The sequence below is a fragment of the Orycteropus afer genome, unplaced genomic scaffold, assembly GCF_000298275.1.
Source record: "Orycteropus afer afer isolate SDZICR_OR568_19922 unplaced genomic scaffold, OryAfe1.0 scaffold00233, whole genome shotgun sequence".
Taxonomy (NCBI): domain Eukaryota; kingdom Metazoa; phylum Chordata; class Mammalia; order Tubulidentata; family Orycteropodidae; genus Orycteropus; species Orycteropus afer.
In genome coordinates this window covers 3,190,038-3,211,241 of record NW_006921820.1, presented here as the reverse complement: position 1 = coordinate 3,211,241, position 21,204 = coordinate 3,190,038, and the positions used below count along the sequence as shown (strand labels likewise).

The following is a 21,204-nucleotide window of genomic DNA, read 5'->3' as shown; positions in this document are numbered from 1 at the left end:
ATGCTCAGGTCTGTGGATCCAAATCCTTGGCTCTGCCTTCTCGTCCTGCTTGTGGTCCCCCATAGCCATGAGGGGGCCCATTCTCCTCAGCGCAGGTTTGAGTACAAGTTCAGCTTCAAAGGACCAAAGCTGGCTTTGCCTGGGGCTGGAATACCTTTCTGGAGCCATCACGGAGGTGAGGGGCATGGGTGGGAACCAGCCATACAGTGGGTCCCTCAGATTTCTGGAGGGATTGACCAGCTCTGGGTGGCTGTGACTTGGGGAGTGGGCCTGCTAGTGCCAGCTTGTGCCCAGGATGGAGCCAGCCCTGGGACAGGCAGTGCTGGGGGCCATAGCACCCAATTGGACCAGGACCCATCCCAGGCTTGGCTCCTTCTCTACTCACCACAGCTCCACCCCTACCCTCCAGCCTCAGTTTCTCCTTGCTGCCTTTCTCCTCTATCCTAGGACTTCTCTCTTTTTGTCTTGCCTCAGGGTCCCCTCCCCCATTCCTCTGCCTCTTGGACCTGTGACCACACACACACACTCATGCTCAAGTACAGACACATAAAACAAGTCAACTTGGATCAACACAAAGCCCCTTCTCTGACTTTATCTTGTTGGGCCTGTGGCTATACAAGAGAATTGGGGCCACCTGGACCAAGGCATCCTCACATCCAGCTGTTAAGCCAGAGATGGTATCTGACCTTCCTGAATGTGTGCTGGAGTGGAAGCATATTAGCCCACAGGTCTGTGTTCCAGACCTACAAACCCAGACCCACAAAGAACCTATCTTCTACCTGATAGTGTTCCAGAAAGGATCTGTGATGTCTTATAAGACCTAGAAAATAGAGGGGAGCCTAACATAGGAGAAGAAGTCCTAATGGCACAGTAGTTAAGTGCTTGGCTGCTAAGCAAAAAGGTCAGTGGTTTGAACTCACCAGCTGCTCTGCAGGAGAAAGATGTGGCAGTCTGCTTCCATAGACTACAACTTTGGAAACACTATGAGGCAGTTCTACTCTGCCCTATAGGGTTGCTGTGACTTGGAATTAACAGCAATGAGTTTTAACATAGGAGTGAATAAGAAGAATGAAGCTTAGGGTTAGGGTTGGGGTAGCAAATGAATCCAGGAATGTGGCTCATTGCCAAAACGTGTGCTGTGAGGTCTGCCCACCTGCCATAGTTGAGCCATGGATTTGGTTCAGAGCCTCCTAGCAGGCAAAGCAAAGAGAGAAAGCAGATGAGTTATATATTTCTGTAACTATTAGACACACAGAAATATGATTCTTGACTGAAACCAGAATAAAAGGCCATGAGAGTCCCCTTAAAGATTGAAGCCCCTTAAAGTTCATGGTCCCTGTCAGCAAGGTCTTTTGCCCAGTCCTTCACAAGAGGTAAACAAAGGACCAGGCTGTTTCTCACTTCATCAAGCCCGGCCCCACCATTTGCTGCTCTGGGCCTTGCCAAGTCCAGGGCATCATAGACCACACGCAGGAGCAAAGGCACATTCTCCACATTCTCCAAACCCAACCAATGATAATGTTCACTTTGTATTCAATCATTCTTTCTTTTATGCAAATCCTACCCTCTGATGCTGCTCTGTGCTCAGCCCTGCCTGGGCCCCAGAGACACAGGGCTCAGTTAGACTCTAGGAGCCCACAGTCTGGGGACAAGTCCCACAAACAATTCACATGTAGGCTAAATGCATATGTGTGACAGGCGTCAGACACCCCTTTCCTCCTGCAAGTCACTTCGGAGGTAGTGATGGCTTCCAGAGGTCCCAGGACTTCTTTCTTGCAGCCTCTGAGCCTCCCTGCCCCCACACCAGTCTTTGTAGAGCAAACAGGCTGGATTAGCAGCCTCCAGAAAGTCCTGGCAGAGCCCTGGGCCCTGGGCCAAGTTCCAAGCTGGCAGGTTGGAGGGGTAGGGAGCCAGTTGGGCTGGGGCCTCTGCTCTTCTTCCCTTATCCCTGGCAACCCCACCTCAGTTTCTTTCTCCTTTAATCTTTCATACCACATAGACCTCTTGTCTCCCCACCCCCACCCTATCAATGATAGTTCTCATACAACACGTCCCATCTTTCACCCTTTCTTCCCAGTCCTGGCGGCTGGTTCCTCTCTCTGTATCTTTGCTTTCATGCTTTCCTTACCTTGGAATGTCCCCAGGTCCCCTCCCGCAGGACACCCCTAGCCTCCTCTGGCCACTCTGAAGTATCCCACTGAGCTTCCACAGCCTTGAGTCCTGAGCCACCACGTCTCTATTCTCTGATAAAGTGTTCGCTTGTGTTCTGTGGTCTCAGGCAAGTCCTCACTCAGAGGGCCTCAGTTTCCTCATCTGAGAAATGTAGAGAATTAGGCATAAATATCTCCTATGGTGGGTAAATTTGGCACTTTGGAGTCAGACGGAGCTGAGTGCCTATTGGTAGTTCTTAACTTTCCTAAGCCTTAGTTTCCTCATCTGTAAAATGAGAGTCTCATAAAAATGGACCTCAGAAACATGTGATGAGGATTAAGTGAGCCTGCAGGTCAAGTGCTCAGCATGAGGCTGGCACCTCCTTGCCCTCCCTTTTGGCAAAGGCCCCTCAGCTATGCTGGGCTCTGATTCCCAGGACTCCAAAGGATCCCTGTGTCTGACCAGCCAGCCTGTGATTAAACAACAGACCTTGTTACCTGCGTCTCTTCCTGAACCTAGCCCAGGCTATTGAGAGAGAATGACAGGGACCCAGGAGTATGGGGGAGAGGGGGTGCTGTCCTGAGCTGCCATGGTCCACAGACGCGATCCCAGGCCTGGAGGAAGTGCGGCTGACCCCGTCTATGCGGAATCGGAGTGGCGCTGTGTGGAGCAGAGCCTCTGTCCCCTTCTCTGCTTGGGAGGTGGAGTTACAGATGAGGGTGACTGGGCCAGGGCGCCAGGGAGCCCAGGGCATGGTGAGTGGCCCGCATCAAGGCCCGGCAGAAGGGGCAATTCAGGGGGGGTGGGGGGTGAGTCCTACCCGGGTAGGTCCTGGGGTTCCAAGGTCCTGCAGGGAGCCTGAGCTTCTGGGCTGGGGGCCTGCAGGCTGTGTGGTACACCCGGGGCAGGGGCCAAGTAGGCTCTGTCCTGGAGGGTCTGGCCTCGTGGGACGGCATCAGGATCCTCTTCGATTCGTTGGCCGAGGGTACCCAGGTGAGTAATAGTCTCCTGTCCACCTGTCCATGCCCTTCTGCCTCTTCCCATGCCCATAGCTCAGACTGCTGTCACCTCCCCTGCAGAACAGCCCTGCCATCCGTGTGCTGGCCAGTGATGGACACACCCCCTATGAGCAACTTGGGTAAGACCTGTCTGGACTGACCCTCACCCCCACACCTGGGCTGGGAGGGCTTCAGCAGTTACCTGATTGCTTCATCGGTGCCCCTTCCCCAGGCCCAGACAAGGAGCTCATCCTTCTTGAGGCCAAGGTTCTTGCGACCTCTCTTCTCTGACCTGATGGTCCTCACAGTCAGAGCCCCTCTGACTCGGTTTCGGCTGAGCCTCTGGGGCTCCAGGACCAAAGTTTACTTGTCCTTCTTTAGAATTGCCCCACTGAGTCCTCAATTCATTCACCTCTGCAGCTCTACGTCAGTGGAGGGAGTGAAATGGCAAAGGCTGAGGTCTTGGGTCACATGTCTTTGTTCTCATTAGCTCATCTCATCCTTAACACCCTTGATCAGTGGAGATTATTAGTGCCCATTTACAGGTAAGGACATTGAGGCCCAGAGAAGTGACTTGCCCAAGGTCACACAGCTGTGTGCAGAGCTGAGACTTGGGCCCAGATTTGCCTGTGGAGGGGCCATGCCCTTGCCCTGCTGGCTGCCTGCTGCTCCTTTCCTTTCTCCTGGATGACGTGGCTTCCCATCCTCAGTAGTTGGGCCAGTTTGTCAGTGTCTCTCAGCAAACATCCTTTAGCTCATAACAATTAGAATAATTGCTGACATTTATGGAGCTGAGCTGAAGTGTGCCGGGCACAGCAAGCACTTCAAGCTCATTGTCTTAGTTAATTTAACCCTCATAACAATGTTTACGAGATAGTTGTGATTATTATCCTTATTTTAAAGATGGGGAAGCTGGGGTTTGGGCAGGTCACACAGCTGGGAGTGCAAATCCAGGTGATTGCTATGGAGCTGGCTTTTCCCCAGCTTTGGGTGGCCTCCTTCTCGACAAGGACCTGTAGAGACAGGTGCTCTAGTATGTCCGGTGTGCCCTTTGGACCTCAGGACCTCTCCGCCAACACTCTTCTCCCAACTCCCCAGACCTGCTGCACCAGCCATGTGGGAGAGATGGGCTGACCATGTCATCCTTGGCCATGTTTCATGTTGTCTGGCCTGCATGTGTCCTGCTGCTGTCTGAGCCCTTGGCAGAAGTGGGAGGGAGGAGAAGCTCCATCCAGAGGCACAGAGGGACTTAGAATCGAAGGGAAGAGGAGGGGAAAAAGGATAGTGGGATGAGGCAGTGGGCTGGAAAGAGTTGAGGGGGACGCCACCCACTACCATTGATCTGGGCCTCTGTCCCCGTGGGGAAGGGCCACAAGGGAGCCCCTGCCCCTTCTCCTGTAAACTCCAAGTCCCACCGCTCTGACAGGAAGGGCTTGACTTCCTCCCTTCTGCTAAGGGAACAGACTACAGCAGAGGAGACTCAAGCTAGACAACAGGAGGCCTGTTCTGTACCAGGTCACCCAGTGGGGAAAAGGGTGGCATTGCAGGTCTGGGCAGAGTAGCCTCTTGGACCAGCCCTGCTGGCCAAGCCTTGGGCCCTGTGTGGCCCAGTTGGATTCTGAGTATCCTCAGGGATGGAGCCAGCCGGGTACTGGGCTCCTGCCACCGGAACTTTCGGAACCGGCCGTACCCCTTCAGAGCACGGATCACCTACTGGGGGCAGAGACTGCGTGTGAGTTACCCCTCTGGCTTTTGTGGCTCCTTCCAGTAGGGAGTGCAGATTACAAGGCCTCCAAGGTACATAGTTGCAGTGTGTGAGTGCCCATGACCTTAGTCAAGATGTGTCTATGACTCCATGTGGGGCCCCTGGCATGCACGTGAGTCCTCATAGTATGTAGGGCCCCTGGAACAAAGGGGCAACACTCACATGGGATCCTCTACTTGTACATGGGATCCTCACACTCACCCACAGCACGTAACTGTGAAGGCTGACATGGGGCCAGGTGTGCAGGCACCTCCATGCCATTCTGGTACCAGGTTTGGTGGTGCCTGCTCTCCTTCAGGACCAGGGGTGCAAGGAGTCAGAGGTAGAGACTTTTCCCTGTGCTTGGGTCAGGAGAGAAGAGGGCACCCTATCGCCAAGGAGCTCACTTCCTCAATGCCCTCAGGTATCCTTGAACAGTGGCCTTACTCCCAGTGACCCAGAGGAGGTCTGTGTCAATGTGGGACCCCTGCTTTTGGCCCCTGGAGGTTTCTTTGGCATCTCAGCAGCCACCAGCATCCTGGCAGGTGAGGGCCCTGCAGGCCAGGCAAGAGCAGAGGGGTGGTGCCTCGTGAATCATCTTAAGCATACCTTCTAAGGAACACTGAGTGTAGAGTAAGCCACTCCTTGCTGTGTGACCCAGGCAAGTCACAAACCCTCTCTGGAACTCTGTTACCATTGGTGGGGAGGTAACGTCTTTCTTGCAGGGTTATTGAAAGTCTCAAATGAGATAAAACACTAGAAGCTTTTATACCAGTGTTGGCTCCATAAGTGCCCCTAGCTGGGAGCTGTGGGGCAGGTAGAAGAAGAATATTTAGGGAAACAGCTCAGAATGATGCGATCTTATGGAGGCCCACCACCAGAAAGCAGGCTGCAGCCACAGGGTAGCTGGCAGTCCTTGAATGCTGGAAGATCGATCTTTAGACCCTGGGCAATGGGGAGCCATAGAAGCTTCTGAGGAGAGTAACGTGGTCAGAGTCACGCCAGGAAAGTGGCTGTTGTGTGGTTGCTTCTGCCAGGAGCAGCCATTCCATGGTTTAGCCCAGGATGTTAAGTGATTGTTCAGTTTTCCCATTCACTAGGGGCCCATTTCTGGCTGTATGTAGGGAAACCCTCACAGCCCACCCATCTACTTATCTGACTCCTCATACCTTCCATGAGGAATGAACAAGACAAGGCTTAAAAAACTTCCCACAATTACCCTGATCTCTCACCTCCCTGGGATATGAAGGGGCCTGGGGTGAGGGCTGCACGAGTGGGTTGCTGGAGGAAGGAGTCTTACTGCCCTTCTCCATCCCCCACTCCAGATGACCACGATGTCCTGTCCTTCCTGACCTTCAGTCTGAGGGAGCCAAGTCCAGAGGTGATGTCAGCCCCAGGCCCGCTTCTGAGGAATGGCTAGGGGAGAGGCAGCCCAAGGACCTTTCTCTCCTCCTCATCCCTGTATGCTCAGGCCAGAGCACCCTTAGACCTGTCAATGCATCTGTTATCCCCACCTGTTCTCTGAGCTCTGCTCGGGCCAGGCCTTGTGCTGGGCAGTGCCGGGGGACAGAGGTGCCCCAGAGCTGGGCCCTGTTCTTGAGGACCTCTCCAGCTGGCAGGGGACAGGCTGTTATGCTACAGCCAAGAGTGATCAGGACTGGATGTGGAAAGATGCCAAGGACTGAGGTGGCACAGAGGAAGGTCCTAGACCAGCCAGGGGAGCAAAGAAGGCTGCCTGGAGGAGTTGAGTTGAAGGTGCAGCAGGAGCTAGCTGAGCAGAGGAACAGCATGTACAAAGGCCTGAGCAGGCTTGCTGGGATCTGGACTGCAGTGGGGAGGGAAGAGTCTGAGGATCGGCAGTGGATGCAGGGCTCAGAGGGCTGGATGCTGCGGGCCTGTGGCTGACTTGCAGAAGAGCCAGTGCTCTCCTCTGGCTGGAGTCTATCTGTGATCAGAGAGGGAGACTGGACTTGTGGGGAGACCTGTAAGAAGGCTCCCCTCACCCCCAGATCACCCACGGTCTTTAGTCTGTTTTTGTCTTCCTCCTCCAGCCTCCCCCTGAGCCTTTCCTAGAGATGGAGCAGCTCCGCCTGGTGAGGCAGCTGGAAGTGTTGCGGGCAAGGCTGGCACTGGGTACCACGGGGGATGCAAATTTGAAGCCAGACTCCAAAGCCCAGGAAGATGGTAGGGACCCAGGAAATGAACAGGTGGGGTGGGGCCCATTTCAGTGTCTCAGGATCCTCCCCCCTTGAAACTAGAGATCCATTAACCAATGCAGAGTTGGAGGCCTGAGAGGCCATATATGAATAGGACCTGGGGCCCAGATATCCTTCCTGTCCCCACCCTACCACCCAGATACATCTATTCAGGTGAGGGTCTTGGAAGTATGAGCCACGTCTCTCTGGTCCCAACCTCCAAGAAGCCCCCAAATATAGGCCAGTTGCTCTGCCCTAGAAGGCTGCTGATCCAGCTCTGTTACACCTGCAGGGGAAAAGCACTTTGACCTGGAGGAGACACTGGGCAGACACAGTCAGATCCTGCAGGCTCTCCAGGACCTCTCTGAGCAGTTGGCCCAGGCTGAGAGACAATGGAAGAAGCAGGCTGGATCCCCAGGCAGGGCCAGACCTGGGGAAGGTTGGGTAAGTGACCACTCTGGCATCCAAATTCCCCCATGTAGGCCACACTTCAAGGACATCAGCAGTCTCCCTCCTTCCAGAAAGGGGAGCAAGCACTACACTCCAGAGCTAGTCTCTCCAAGGTCTGGAGGGACAGCAGGACTAGAGAGAAAGGCTGCCGATTGCAGGATATGGTGGGCTTGACAGGCAAGGGGGTGAGCAGGAGGCATCTCTGCACAGCAAATTCTCACAAAATCCTGTGGCTGGGGTAGAGAGAGGAGAATACCAGGTATCTGGACTCCAGTCTGTAGTCAAAAGACAGAAATAGACTGTGTGCTAATTTGCATGGAGCGTCACATGTGATTTGCATACGGCTTGCTTAATGCTCAGATGCACCAGAATCCTCATTTCATCTCAACTGCCATCCCCAGTCCTCCTCCAGGGAATCATGCCCCATGGCACGCACAGCTCATGTTAGATGTGGAACAGAAGAGGCCAGCGGCTCTCATGTGCGCTTTGCTGGACTCTGATAGCTCAAGGTTTTAATCTTGTATGCTCTGGCCAGAGCAGCTTAGGCTGGGTTGCTGGAATGGGAAAGGGGGGAGGGAGCTATACTCCACAACCAGGTCTCTCTGATCCTATCTCCAAACCCTGGAGCCCTCCTGCCAGATTCCATCCTCCCCAGATTGGGGCAGCTACCCCTCTGGGTCACCCAGCAAGCAGGTACCCAAGAGTTGGAAGTTGACTAGCACTAGGTCCCAGAGTGGGCTGTGCGCTGGGAGAAGGGGAAGGGAGAGGACTGGGCTTAGCTTCTGCTTCCTTCAGGGGGCAGAGCCACTTCTAGAAAGAGAGGGGGTTTGGAGAAAGCACAAGAGTGGGCGTTGCACGTGTGTGAGTGTGAGGGGGATACAGCCACCCTCAAAGAGAGGAAGGGAAATCCAGAAGCTCAGATGGATGTGGATCAGATAAACTTAATGTACCCAAGGTTGGGAGGGTACATTAAGTTACTCTGGTAAGACGTTAAGAAAAGGGCTGCAGTGTCACTGGGGAAGGTGAAGGGGGCTGGGCCCTGGACCCTAGAGAAGAGACTGGCTCTCCTACAGGACTCTGCCAAGGTCAGCACCCTGCTCCGTGGGCAGCAGGCCCTGCTCCAGGACCTTCAAGAGATGAGGTAAGGGCACAGGGCAAAGAGGGGGTTCTGAAGGAGAGGTAACTTGCCTCTCCATTGGTCCTTTGTTCTTTCATCATTTCCTGAGCACCAAGGAAGGACCTAGGGGCAAAGTTAGGTTTGTTGAGTCATTCTGAATTTAATTGAATCAAGTTTAAGGTTTTGAAAGTCTTAGTTCAAAACCAAATCTCCTTGGGAGGGCCCCTTGTAAAGGCCCCTATTAGACATTGCCACTGGAAGGAAGGTTGGGCAATCTACTTCCATAGTGATACTGCCTTGGAAACCCAAGGAGGGGTCACTATGAGTCGGATCTGACTCGACAGCATGTAACAACAACAACAACAACCCAGAGAGGGTGGGAAATCTGAGCCTTTCTTTAGTGACACCTCCTGGAAGGAGGGGACATTTTGATGGAGATTCTTGGAGAGAGGACAACCAAGCTCATGTCCAGTTGGAGGAGGCCATCCTGGACTTTCTTTTGGCCCCTTCCAAGCCTCCCAGCATCCCACTCTAGCCCCGTCCTCTGAAACTACCCACAGAGCCCTGGGCAAGGGGTCCCCTTGATGCCATGGGGAAGGAAGGCTCAGCTGGATGCTGGAGCTGGAGCTCAACCTACAGGCCCACCCAACACACACATCAATATGCTTGGGGATAATATAAAGGGACAAGGGGGTGGAGCCAAGTCCCCTAGGGCCTAGCAATGGAAGCAGAACCCAGGGAGCCTGGGGTTGAGACAGACAGCTTTAGGGAAACCTTTCTCTAAGCCTATCCCAGGATCCAGTGAAAAGGTTTAGGGTGAAAAGACTAGTCTGAGAACAGGCCCTATGGATGGGGCCTGTTCCCACCCATGTGCTTCCCTTGGGGATTGTGGGAAATGGTAAGTGACTATGGTGTAGCCAGGTAATGAGTCATCTTCCTTACCCCACCTCAGGGCTGCAGCTGCCCGAATGGCCTCAGGAGCCCAGGTCTTCTACCTGCCTGTGGGCACCAAGCATCATTTCTTGGAGTTGGGCCAGACCCTGAGCCTCCTTCAGAAGGATCTTCGGGGCCTGGTGGTGAGAGGGGAGGCACAGGTGAAATGGGGACCCCATCCCTGAGGTCCAGGCTCAGCCAGTCTTCTGGCCCTTCTGCAGACCCAGGTACCTCTTGCCCTTTGCCTTCCCCTCCTGGGACCACTGGCAGGCACACCTGTGGTTAAATCTGCGTGTGCACACATGTATGCACACAAGGACCCAGAAGTGATCATCTTTCTGCTCTTTGGAGAGTCTCAGGTTCAGATTCTCAGAGTCAGTAGGACCCTGGGAGATAATTCAGTCCAATTCCCTCAATGACCAGAAAGGAAATCATTCAGAGATCAGTGGTGATGGCCGTACCCCACTTTACTCTTTCCCTTGCCCTCACCCTCATCCTGTCTTTTGTTCTCTACTCCCCTCTCTCATCTCTTGAGCCTTCAGCCCCCAGATGATCCCAGGCCCCAGGCCTCCCAGCTGTCCCCACAGATGGAGCCATGGGAGCTGGGCGGGAGGAGGAAGCTTTGTACTCTACCCTTTTCCAAGTTCCCTGGATGAGAGCCAGGTGCCCCAAGCCTGGGGGAAGGAGATACAGCCCACACATGGCCCAGATTCACGGTTCTTACCCCGCTCCTGGCTAAGAAGCTGACCTTAGAATCTTCCCTTTCAGAAATCATCAGCCAAGGTCCCCCGCCAACTGGGCCGGCCCCCAAAGGCCTCCTCATGCCTGCAGTCTGGCTTCTTTCTGTTCTTCCTCTTCATGCAGACTGTAGGCTTCTTCAGCTATGTGCACTTCAGGTGGGACTTCCCGTGAGCAGAACTTCCTATACCTTCCCAGTGCCTCTGGTTCTGGGCAGGGCTGTTGATCTTCCCATTTCAGAGGAGGGGGGGCACTAAAGCCCAGAGAAGACCTGCCCTGTCTGGCAAGGAGCAGAGCCTAGGCTAGACACATTCATTCAGTGGGCACTGCTGGCCACCTGCTGAGCCCTGACCACCACCCTCCACCTGGGCTCCACCCTCATAGAACTCACTAGCTAGTTTGTAAAACTGATGAGTAACGAGTAACCAGCAGTCACATCTTACATGGGCAGTGCCATATGGCAGTACACAAGAACTATAGGAATGCAGGAAATGGTACTTGACTCAGCTTGGGGAGATCAGGGAATTGACCTGGAAGAAACATTTGCTATGGGTCCTTAGGGTGGCTAGAAATTCTCCAGCCTCACCAGATAGGTAAAAGCACTGATATACAGAGAACAGCAAGGCATGGAAGCATTAAAAAAAAAAAAAAAAAAAAGGCATAGTAGTTTGGAAAAAGGGTGGCAAGTTCAGTACTCTTGGAGCAGAATGTGGGACCAGTGTGTGGAATTGGACAAAGAGAATTAAAAAGGTGGCAAAGATATATCTCAGATATTGCATGGGACATATTTATACTTAAAAATTATATCACTAACTATTGCCACTCAATGTCAGTGTCCATGTTTGCACTATTTATGATGAAATTGGGGCCAAGCAGTAGACTTTAGCTGTAATTGTTAGTGAGAAAAGAAAGGCAGTCTAATCTTAGTGTGATGTGGTCATGCCCTGAAGATGGAATTATATCTCAGAAGTTTGAAGAGCACAGTTGCAAGAGAATTGAGTTTTCCAACATACACTGTAGGCTAGCCATGATGGATTCTAAAAAAAAATTGCCCCTTAACAGGTCTGCCTTACAATAATGTTGCAAGCAGCCATTTAGCATCAGCAAGAAAAAAGTCCATCACATTGCATGCATGTTGTTAGTTTGAATTTTGGTGGGTTTTGCAGTATTGTATTTAATTTATAAATTTGTTTTGATTTTATTGTTTATAATGGGTGCTATATAAGGAATTCTGGTGTCACCATGCCTAAGGCATTTGATTGTTAACCAGAAGGTTGGTGGTTCAAACCCACCAGCTGCTTTGTAGAAGGAAAATGAAGCCATCTACTTCCATAAAGATTTACCACCTCAGAAACCCAATGAGGGCCGCTATGAGTCAGAATCAACTTGATAGCAGTGGGTTTAGTTTTTTTATTTATATTTAGTTATAAAACTTTTAAAATATTTATTTTTTATTCATTTAATATTTAAATAATATTAAGTAAAATACATTTAAACAACAACAACAACAAAAAACAAAGGTGGCAGAGATAGCTGTTTTGGCTTAGTGGGTATTTGCTGAATGAATGGAACATTTAGAGGTATAGAGTATGATATGGGCCTCAGAAATGGGACTTGACAGTCCTTCTTGGTGGAATTTCAAGACCAGAGGAATCAATGTGGCCTGGAGTGGTCCTGGAAGAGGGGTGAAGTGTGCTGAATTTTAAAGGCTGAAAAGGGAAGGGAATGGCCTTCCGGGTAAGGAGAACAGCAGAGGCATGGAAGGGGTACTTATGCATGTACATAAAAGTATGGCAGACAGTAAGACTGGAACAACCTGAATATAGGTGGGGGTGGAATGTATGGGTGTGATGTGGCAGGCCAAGGGAACCCTAGAGGTCCCAGTGCAGGGGACGCTGTGTTGCAGTTTGTTTGGGGAGGTGAATGTGGGAGGGTTAGCCTCAGAGGCTAGAAGGGAGAGCCCAAGTAACCTATTTCTTCTTTCCCTGGCAGCAGACAGGAGCTGGACAAGAGCCTTCGGGACTGTTTGTCCCTAGGCAGCCTTCCTCTGAGCCCTGAACCACACGTCCCCAGGACTCTGGGAGTCTTTCGAAGGCAGCCCCTCTCCCCCAGCATGCATTCATGATCTACTGCAAAACCCAGGGAAATGCCCACTTCTCATTAGGAAGCAGATGTTGTCTGGGGAGTGGAGGACTTGACAGTTGTGCCTTCAAAGTGCCCTTTACTCCTCTCCTCTGAGTGCCTAGCTCCTACCCAAACCTATGCTTTGGGGGCATTTCCACTTTATTAAAGGTAGATTTCCCTCTCCCTAAGCTTTGATATGCTCATTTACCTTCAGGCTTTCCCCTCCTCTGAGCAGGTACCTGACCTCCAAAAGACCAGACATTCCACAGTCTTTAAACCCTGGACTATGGAGGGACAGGGGGCAGTGGAGGGAGGAGCGATCACAGCTGTGTATAATTTTGTCTCTAAGTTCACCTAAAACTGAGAGTGGCCCAACCAGCAACAGCAGGAGCAACCCTCTCACTGCCCACTCACCCTGCAGCTCTAGAGGTTGGCAGAGCAGGCACCTGACAGAAGAACCCTGAGAGCAAGAACTCCTGGAACCATTTAATTGGGATTCTTGCTGTTTTTTCCCCTTTCCCAAAGCCAAGCTCTTTAGACAGCTGTGGGGGCAGTGGGTTGAGGGGAAGAATGGGGTAGGATCCAGGACTGGGTCCTTGTCCCCTAGCTGTTCCCAGGTGACATCCTGGTTATCTGTGACCCATGAGAGGAGGAAGTGGGGTAGGGTAGGAAACAGTGTTCTAGGCACATATTATTAGTGCAGCCCCTTCCCCAAGGGAGCGACCCCACCTCCTCAGGCCCTAATCCGTTGTCAGCAGTGCCCAGAGGAGCTTGGAGTTGAAGGAGGCACGTGGGGAAGGCGGGAGTGAGAAGCGGGCACGTGGTCCAGCCTTCTCAGCCCCGTGCATGCCCCCCGCCCCCCGTAGGGAGGGGTTTGTGGAGGTGGGGGCGGTCCTGGGCAGAGGGGGTGGTTGGGCGGAGGGCGGTGCAGAGTGTGGGGCACTGAAGGGCGGCGGAGCTGTTCGCAAGACCTAGTGCTGAACTAGGCGCTGACGTGTCCGGAGCCCGGCGAGTGGTAGCCGGCGCCCCGTGCCCGGGTTGGCAACTACCATGGCGTTCATGGTGAAGACCATGGTAGGCGGCCAGCTGAAGAACCTCACTGGCAGTCTAGGGGGCGGCGAGGACAAGGGGGATGGGGAGAAGTCCGCGGCCGAAGCGCAGGGCATGAGCAGAGAGGAGTACGAGGAGTATCAGAAGCAACTGGTAGAAGAGAAGTAAGTGGGTCCCCTTCCCGGCTCCAAAAATACACCCCACGGACTTCTGGTCCGCCCCCCCAGGCCAGCCTCAGCCCCAAGCCCCCTTTCCCTCCTTTCCTAGACACGTTAAGAGGATAAGAAGCTGGGATGTGCCCTCTAGGCTGCCCCTAGGGCCACCCCATCACAAACCCAGCTTCTCAAACCCTGCCCCAGTTTCATACTAGGTCCCAGAGGGAATGGGAACAGGGGGTGACAGAATCTAGGGATGGGGGGAGCACGTGCATTTCTGACGAAACAAGTAATCCCTTAATCCTCTCTGGTCTCAGCCACCTGGGTCTTCCAACTGGGGATCCTCTGAGCCTGGGGTTCTGAGATAAGAAATGCAGCTGAGGGGCACTTAGAGTCTCCGAGGCAGGTCCTGAGATGGGGACTTTCATAAATATTGAGCTTACTAGTGAACTGGCTGTGCTGGGCCAGGGCAGCTGGAGTGGAGTTAAGGGTTGGACTCTGGGGCTCGTTGCTTGGGTTCAGATCCAGGCTTTGCTTATCAGGTGGGTGACTTCAGGCAAATTACTAATTTTTCTGTGGCTGTTTCCTCTTCTGTAAAATGAAGATGGTAATCATGATTTTTTAAAAAATAATAATAAATTTAATATAATTTGAAAAAACAGTTGCCTTTGAGTGACTCCTACTCTTGATGACCCCATGTGTGTCAAAGTAGAACTGTGCTCCATAGGGTTTTCAATGGCTGATTTTTCATAAGTAAATCACCAGGCCTTTCTTCTGAGATGTCTTTGGGTGGATTCAAACCTCCAGCCTTTCAGTTAGCAGCTAAATTTGTTAACTGTTTGACCACCAAGGGACTCCATAATACATTCTTTATATTTGCTATGTGGATTAAATGACTTAATGCACGTAAACCACTTAGCACAACGTCCAGCACGTGGTAAATCCTCGATAATTGTAAGCCATTATTATTTCACTTAATCCTCATACCGGTCTTGTGAGTTACAAGATCTTATCCTCATTTTATAGAACAGTTAAGTAAGTGACTTACTCAAGGACATACTGTAAGTGGTAATGGAGCCCAAATCATGAAATCAAATCTGTCCCAATTACTTTTCCCCACACAGCCTGTCAGAAATGAGAAAACACAAACCAAATCAGAGGCCACAGGGGTCTGCAGAGAGGGCTATGTGGACAGACATCTCCTACTCAGCCAGCTCCAGCAAGTGACAGAAAGGGGATACTAGGGGACCACAAAGGGCTCTATGAAAGGGGTAGAGGAAGCAATAACTGATCACAGTCTGCCAGGAAGGAGGGCCCTTCTGACACCCTGGCCCAAGGCATGGAGGGATTCTGCCTGCAGTCAGGATACAGAGACCCCACCTCCACTTTCTCACAGACCCCTCTACTACTTCTCCCTGCCCTCCGCAATAACTCCATCCCTGGTGCCCCTGCAGGATGGAGCGGGATGCTCAGTTCACACACAGGAAAGCAGAGAGGGCTACGCTAAGGAGCCACTTCCGAGACAAATACAGGCTGCCCAAGGTAAGCAGGCCTATGGCTATGGAGCTGGGATCCTGAGCACCAAGCTGGGGACTTCTTTGCCTCCACTCTGGAAGCTGCAGTTCTCAGCCCATAAGTTTCACAGGATGCTAGGTTCAACCCTTTGTTGTCTCACTCATTCACTCACTCACTCACTCACTCACTCACTCACCGTTAACTGGAGCTCACCAAGAACCAAGCCATGGTTTAGTGCAATGGAGAAGCTAGCCCTCTGCAGGTCAATAGGTTTGTATTTCTGGAGCCAGGCCAGGCCTTTTCTCTCCTCCTTGGTCAGGCCTGGGAAGATGAAGGCCAGGAGAGCCAGGGCCTGTGGAGGAAGCAGAATGTAGCAGATTATGGCTTCTGAACATACAAGGAGGGCAGAGTGGGGAAAGGAAGGCAGCACCCTCTGGGTGCCAGGCATTTAACTTTCACAACCTCGCCTAACCCCCCAATACCATGGTCAGGTAGAGATCATCCATATCTACAAGTGAGGAAACTGAAGCTCAGAGAGAGTAAGGAACTTGACTAAGGTCATTCAGCCAGTGAGCAGTGAAGCTGCGGTGGGAGCTCAATCCTGTGCATATTCAAGCACAACTTGCTCCAATTCCCAGGCTGCTTTCCAAGGTATAGGTTCTGCCTGCAGAGAGCAAAGTATCTCCTTCTTTGCCAAGCAGCCAGAGAGGATGTCTCAGGAGACTCCTGCTTCTATGCTCCCCCAGGCACTGCAGATCCAGACAGGCTTGTGTTATATTCCTATTGCTTCAGGAGAGAAACTGAGGCACAGCAACCCCTAGAGCATTACTTGTGTGCCCAGAACTGTGGTAGACTGAGGGGAAACAGAAGTACGGTAATACAGCACTCCTGACCTTGATCTTACACTTGAATTGGAAGATAAGGTACGTGAACATCACATTCATTCATTCAACAAATATTTACAGACCCCCTGGCCACCTCTGTCTCCCCCCAGGGCACCAGTCTTTTTGGAAGTCTCTCAAAGGGAAACTAGTCCAGAAAGCCTTCCTTTCTGGGACATCACCAAGTTATATCCATCTAGGAGTGGAGTCACTCCTCAAATGCCTACTAAGCATGTAAGTGACACAACTCCTGCTACTGGGGTATTCTGAGTCAGTAGAAGAGAGATTTGTATTCAATAGAGTAGGACATAATATAGAAAACCCAAGTCCCCACTCCTAGTTCCCCAGGGATAAGAAAATACAACAGCCATCAGTAGGTGCCATGCCTTGGAAAGAGAGCACAGAATCAATGATATGAGTTTAAATCTGGCTCTCCTATTTCCTAGTTGAGTAATGTTGAACAAATTACTTAAGTTATCTAAACCTCTATTTCCTTATCTATAAATAGAGATAATATCTACCTCACAGGATTACTGTGTGAATTAAAAATATCAATAGTGAACATATAATAGGTATTCAATAAATGGTACCCATCACTATTATTGCTTACTTCCTGCAGTATGTTTGATGTCATCCATTTTTGACTCAGTGACTCCATATGACAGAGTAGAGCTGCTCTATAGGGTATCCTAGGCTGTGATCTTTACAAGATCAGAGAGCCAGGTCCTTCTCCCATGGAGCCAGTGGGTGGGGGGTTAAAATCTCCAGCTTTTTCAGTTAGCAGCCAAGTTCTTGACCTTTGTGCTACCAGATTCCTGCAGTGTAGTTAAGGATAAACAGTTAGCATATGGCATAGATGGCTGTGACAGTGACTTGTAAGTATTTCCATTTTGTCTTTACTCACTATGCTGGTCCTTCAGTATCTCAGAGTGAGGGAAGGTGGTAAAAAGGGCAAGGTCTCCATGTTTAAGTGTCAAATGCTTGATCCTGGAATGTGGAGGTGGGAGGTAAGCTCGCTAGAACACGGGGATCAAGAATCCAGGGTCCTGGAACCCAGTCCAGGCCTCCTCCCTGTCCCCTCAACTCTGGGTGCTCACAGACTTCTGCCTCCACCTCATGCCCCTCCCATCTTCCCTTCAGAATGAAACAGATGAAAGCCAGATCCAAATGGCAGGTGGAGATGTGGAGCTGCCCCGGGAGCTGGCCAAGATGATTGAGGAGGACACAGAGGAGGAGAAGGACTCAGTCCTTGGGCAGCTGGGCAACATCCCTGGCTTGGACCTTGGATCACTCAAGGACAAGGCCCAGGCCACACTGGGTGACCTCAAGCAGTCAGCTGAAAAGTGCCACATCATGTGACCACTTACCCAGGATTACCCTCTGGGATGACTGGAGGGGTGGGCCCATATGAGGGCTAAGAGCATTTATCAACTCCTGGGGACCCATCCCCCATCTTGGGCTTTGTTTCCCCAGCCCCATTCTGGCTCTAGGACCCTTCTCATCCATACCCTAAGCCTGTCTTTTGGTCTCTCCTTCTCTTCTGGGAGTAAAGCCCCTATTCTTCACCATACCCCCTAAGACCCCCGTACTCAAACAAAGGAGGCCTTCTAAGGCTGTAGGAATAGGCCCATTCTTCTCTGATCATGGTCTCAAATTTCTGCACACAGGAGCACCCACGGAAAGACATGCAGAGGGACAAAAACCCTGGTCTGTTCAAAAGCATAAGACATAGATACATCCTTGCACATGCACATGTACATACACACACACACACACAGGGCAGCTCCCCTGGATGCCCAGCCCCTCTAGACACCACATTCAGATACACTCAGAGGTGGCTTTGGGTGGACATGGATCCTCAACAGACTCAGGAGTCCTGAATTTGAATCTCCACCTTTCCTGACCTTGAAAGCCACTGCTTCTTCTGGACTTTATTTCATCATCTGTAAAATGAGATGGACTAGGTGATTTCTAAAATTCCTCCTAGCTTGGCCTCCTGGGCTCTCAGAGCCAACCCCACACTCCTCCTTTCTTGGGCAGGGCAGCAGCTGCATCCACAGCCTCAGGCATCACTGGGCTGCCAACATCTTCACCGTGGGCTCTGGCTCTTGGGAGCTGGCAATGCCATGTGAGGGGCCAAGTGCCAGGGATGAAGCTGGCACTGAACAGCAGCCCAGACAGCTCCAAGCCTTCTTTGGGCCCAGGGCCCAACCAATTTCTGTTCTGTTCCTATAGAATTCTCTCTGGATTCCATAGCTGGAATCTCCTCTCCTAGCTCAGTGAAAAATAAATACTCCAAATGATGTGCTTATCTTCCTACTTCTCATTGACCACCAGGAGTTTTGGAGTTCACAGCCCCCAACTCTGCGCTTACAGTATCATCTGCCTCCTTACCCACAACTTCATAAGACAGAGGAGAAGTCCGGCGCCCAGTGTGGAAGTGTTTTCTGTGGGACACCCCTCTGGTACCAGCCCCTATAAGATGTTCAGACTCTATCCTCTTAAGGTTCTGGGGGAGGGTGTGGTCTCTGCCCTGACTGAACACCAGGCCCAGCTTGGAGCCGGTGAAATAGATCTTGACTTTGAGGAAGATGTGGTAGCCAGCTGGCTAGGGATGTACCTGGGGGAGGCGGGGCCTCTGGGGCTTTACCTGAGCCCATAGGATACATGGCTCAACTGCAGCTGTCTCTGGAACCTGTGCCTATACTCCCCTTCCCACCTTGAAGATGGCGGGTGTAAAAAAAGAAGGCAGAGCAACTGCGACCCAGCCTTGGCTCTGCTGCTTGACTTTGAGCTGGTCCCAGTCTCTCTCTGGGCCTCTGTTTTCTCCTTGTAAAATGAAGAAAAAGTCCCATCCAGTTGACCTGTTGGGGAATCTAGGAAGCCAACCATTCTAGAGTTCTAGAGGCCTGGGGCAGGAAGAAGATCCACTGCATGTGTCCCCCCACCCCCAGCCCTGGCCATCCAGGTCTGGGCCTCTAGGCTGCTGCTGTGACCTGTGCTTGTGGGGAAGACAGCCAAGATTTAAAGCCAGGAAGGGCCATCTGAAGGTTTGGTTTCAAGGGCAAACTTTCCACTCGGCCTCCTTTGTAAACTAAGAACAAGGAACATAAAACCTATCTATTGGGTAATGTGGGAAGGGATAGGTGGAAGAGGGGGAAGAGAAATAATGAGGAATTAAGAGGGGAGGGCAGGGAGGGAAACAGGCCCAGGGGTGGGGCGGTGCTGCTTGGCTGTCACACTGGGCCCCTCTCTCCTGAGCAATCCAGGGAAGGGCCTGGCCTCTGGGTTGCTCTTAGGCTGCCCAGGGAAGGGTTTGGTGGCCACTGAACAAAAAATGCCTCCTGACCTTCCTGGAGCTGGAGGAAACCCAATTCAGGGCCTCAGGCTGGCCAGGGGAGGCCGTGGACCCCCCCTCAGTAGCATCAGCAGCAAAGCCCACGTCAGCACTCCAGCCTCCAGCGGCCTTCTGCCTAATGGGAGCTGACAGACCCCTTCCCCTTCAGTGGTTTGCACAGCAGAGGTTGGGGGGAGACCCAGGGAGCCTGCACTCACTGAACACTCACAAAATCTGGCTGGCTAGGGCCTGAAGTTGGTGGGTGGGGCAGGGGGTGGAACCTCAAGAAGCCTCTGACCTGTCTTGTACCATCCCCGGAATGGAGTGGAAGTGGCTTTGGAGCAGAAAGAGCCAGCTCTGGGGTCTGGCAGAGATGGGTGAGGAGGGCAGGTGCAGGCTCCCCAGGCTTGCTTGGCCTCTCCCTGCCTCCTTCCAACAGTGGCCTCCCAGGGATATTTTCCTTTCTTCCACTCATTGGGTTTCTGTCAGTCTGCATCCTTCTCTTCTGTGTCCCCAAATCCCGTGCCTCATTCCAGGCTCAGGACTGCATGCTTGCTCTCAGCTAGGGGCTGACCTGGCCAAAGGAGAGCCCCTCTTCCCCACCTGCCCACATTCCCAAGCCTTCTGTATCCACAACTACTACTCTCTTCCCGTCTGTTTCTACTCCCAGTTTATCTAGACAATCACTTGCTCCCCATGGGTGTGATGTAAGGACCTCATAGAAACCCACTAGCCACCAAAGCTTCCCTTTTCATAGTGCCTGAAACCCTCCCATTAGGGCATCATAATTTGGAATAAGGCATTTACTTTCCTAGACCCTCTCCCCACTTGCTTCCTTCTATATTTCCTTCTTCTTTCCTTTTTCCTTCTCTCTCTTGTAAGCAGTCTGAGGATACAGGAAATGTTGAAAGATGGTAAAAGAGGCTCTCTAACTCCACCCCAAACACACTTTTGGGAGCTAAGGATGACCTGGTGAGGCCTACTTTACCTGTCCCCACCCTCAGGGTCTCTGGTTTCTTAATACAGGGGATTTCAAGGGGATTGGTGGCAGCCCTGCCCCACCCAAGGAGCCTCCAGCCCCCTTCTCCTGCCCTCTAGCCACCCACAGCCACCTTAGGCTCCCAGAGGGAGGAGGAGCTGCCTGGAGAGCAAGTGACTTTCCTGAGGCCAGCTGGCCCCCCAAGGAGATGGTGGGAGGCTGACCAGGGAGCTAGGTGGATCTCCCTTCCTGCCAACAGCCAGATGGTCTCTCCTCAGATACTGGAGGCCCCAGGCAGGTGCCGGGGACATCCGGTGGACGCTCATTTGCTGAGCTCAGGCTCTGGCAGTGCCTATTGACCCAGCTGATCTTCAACCCTGGTGAAGCTGAGAGTTTCTGCCTTCTCTCCTCATAGACCTGAATGGGGAGCCACAGAGCCTGCTAACCTGTCTCCATTCCGGTGCCTGGCATGCAAAGCCATTCCCAGAACCTGAGAAGGAAAAACAGGGGAGCCAGGGTGGGCTAGGTTTGGGGAAGCAGCAGCATTGAGGCTGCCTCAGCCTTATTCAGCAAGAGCTTTTCCTGTGTGTGTCTGTACATGGGACAAAGACAGAGAGAGGTCATGTCTTTATGGATCTGTGAGCTCATACCAAAACAAACGAAAAAAACAAAACCATTGCCTTGCGTTGATTCCAACTCGTGGTGACCCTACAGAACAGAGTAGAACTTACCCCGAAGAGTTTCCAAGGCTGTATTCTTTATGGAAGCAGAACGCCTGCTGCATTGTTCTTTTGTGGAATGCCTGTTGTTGTTGTTGTTGTTGTTATGTGCCATCGA

At 52.0% G+C, this 21,204-nt stretch overlaps 2 protein-coding genes across 2 annotated transcripts; both read left to right on the top strand.

The window, feature by feature from the left end:
- Positions 1-12,451, top strand: LMAN1L (lectin, mannose binding 1 like). Its single transcript, XM_007948999.1, has 14 exons — positions 1-175; positions 2,752-2,906; positions 3,037-3,144; positions 3,231-3,289; positions 4,782-4,881; positions 5,318-5,438; positions 6,219-6,274; positions 6,945-7,077; positions 7,381-7,533; positions 8,158-8,215; positions 8,596-8,679; positions 9,608-9,731; positions 10,357-10,484; positions 12,322-12,451. The coding sequence occupies exons 1-14, from the start codon at positions 1-3 to the stop codon at positions 12,449-12,451; spliced, it is 1,584 nt and encodes a 527-aa protein (XP_007947190.1).
- A 1,049-nt stretch (positions 12,452-13,500) lies between these two features.
- Positions 13,501-17,410, top strand: CPLX3 (complexin 3). Its single transcript, XM_007948957.2, has 3 exons — positions 13,501-13,664; positions 15,110-15,197; positions 17,192-17,410. The coding sequence occupies exons 1-3, from the start codon at positions 13,501-13,503 to the stop codon at positions 17,408-17,410; spliced, it is 471 nt and encodes a 156-aa protein (XP_007947148.1).
- Positions 17,411-21,204: the final 3,794 nt, after the last annotated feature.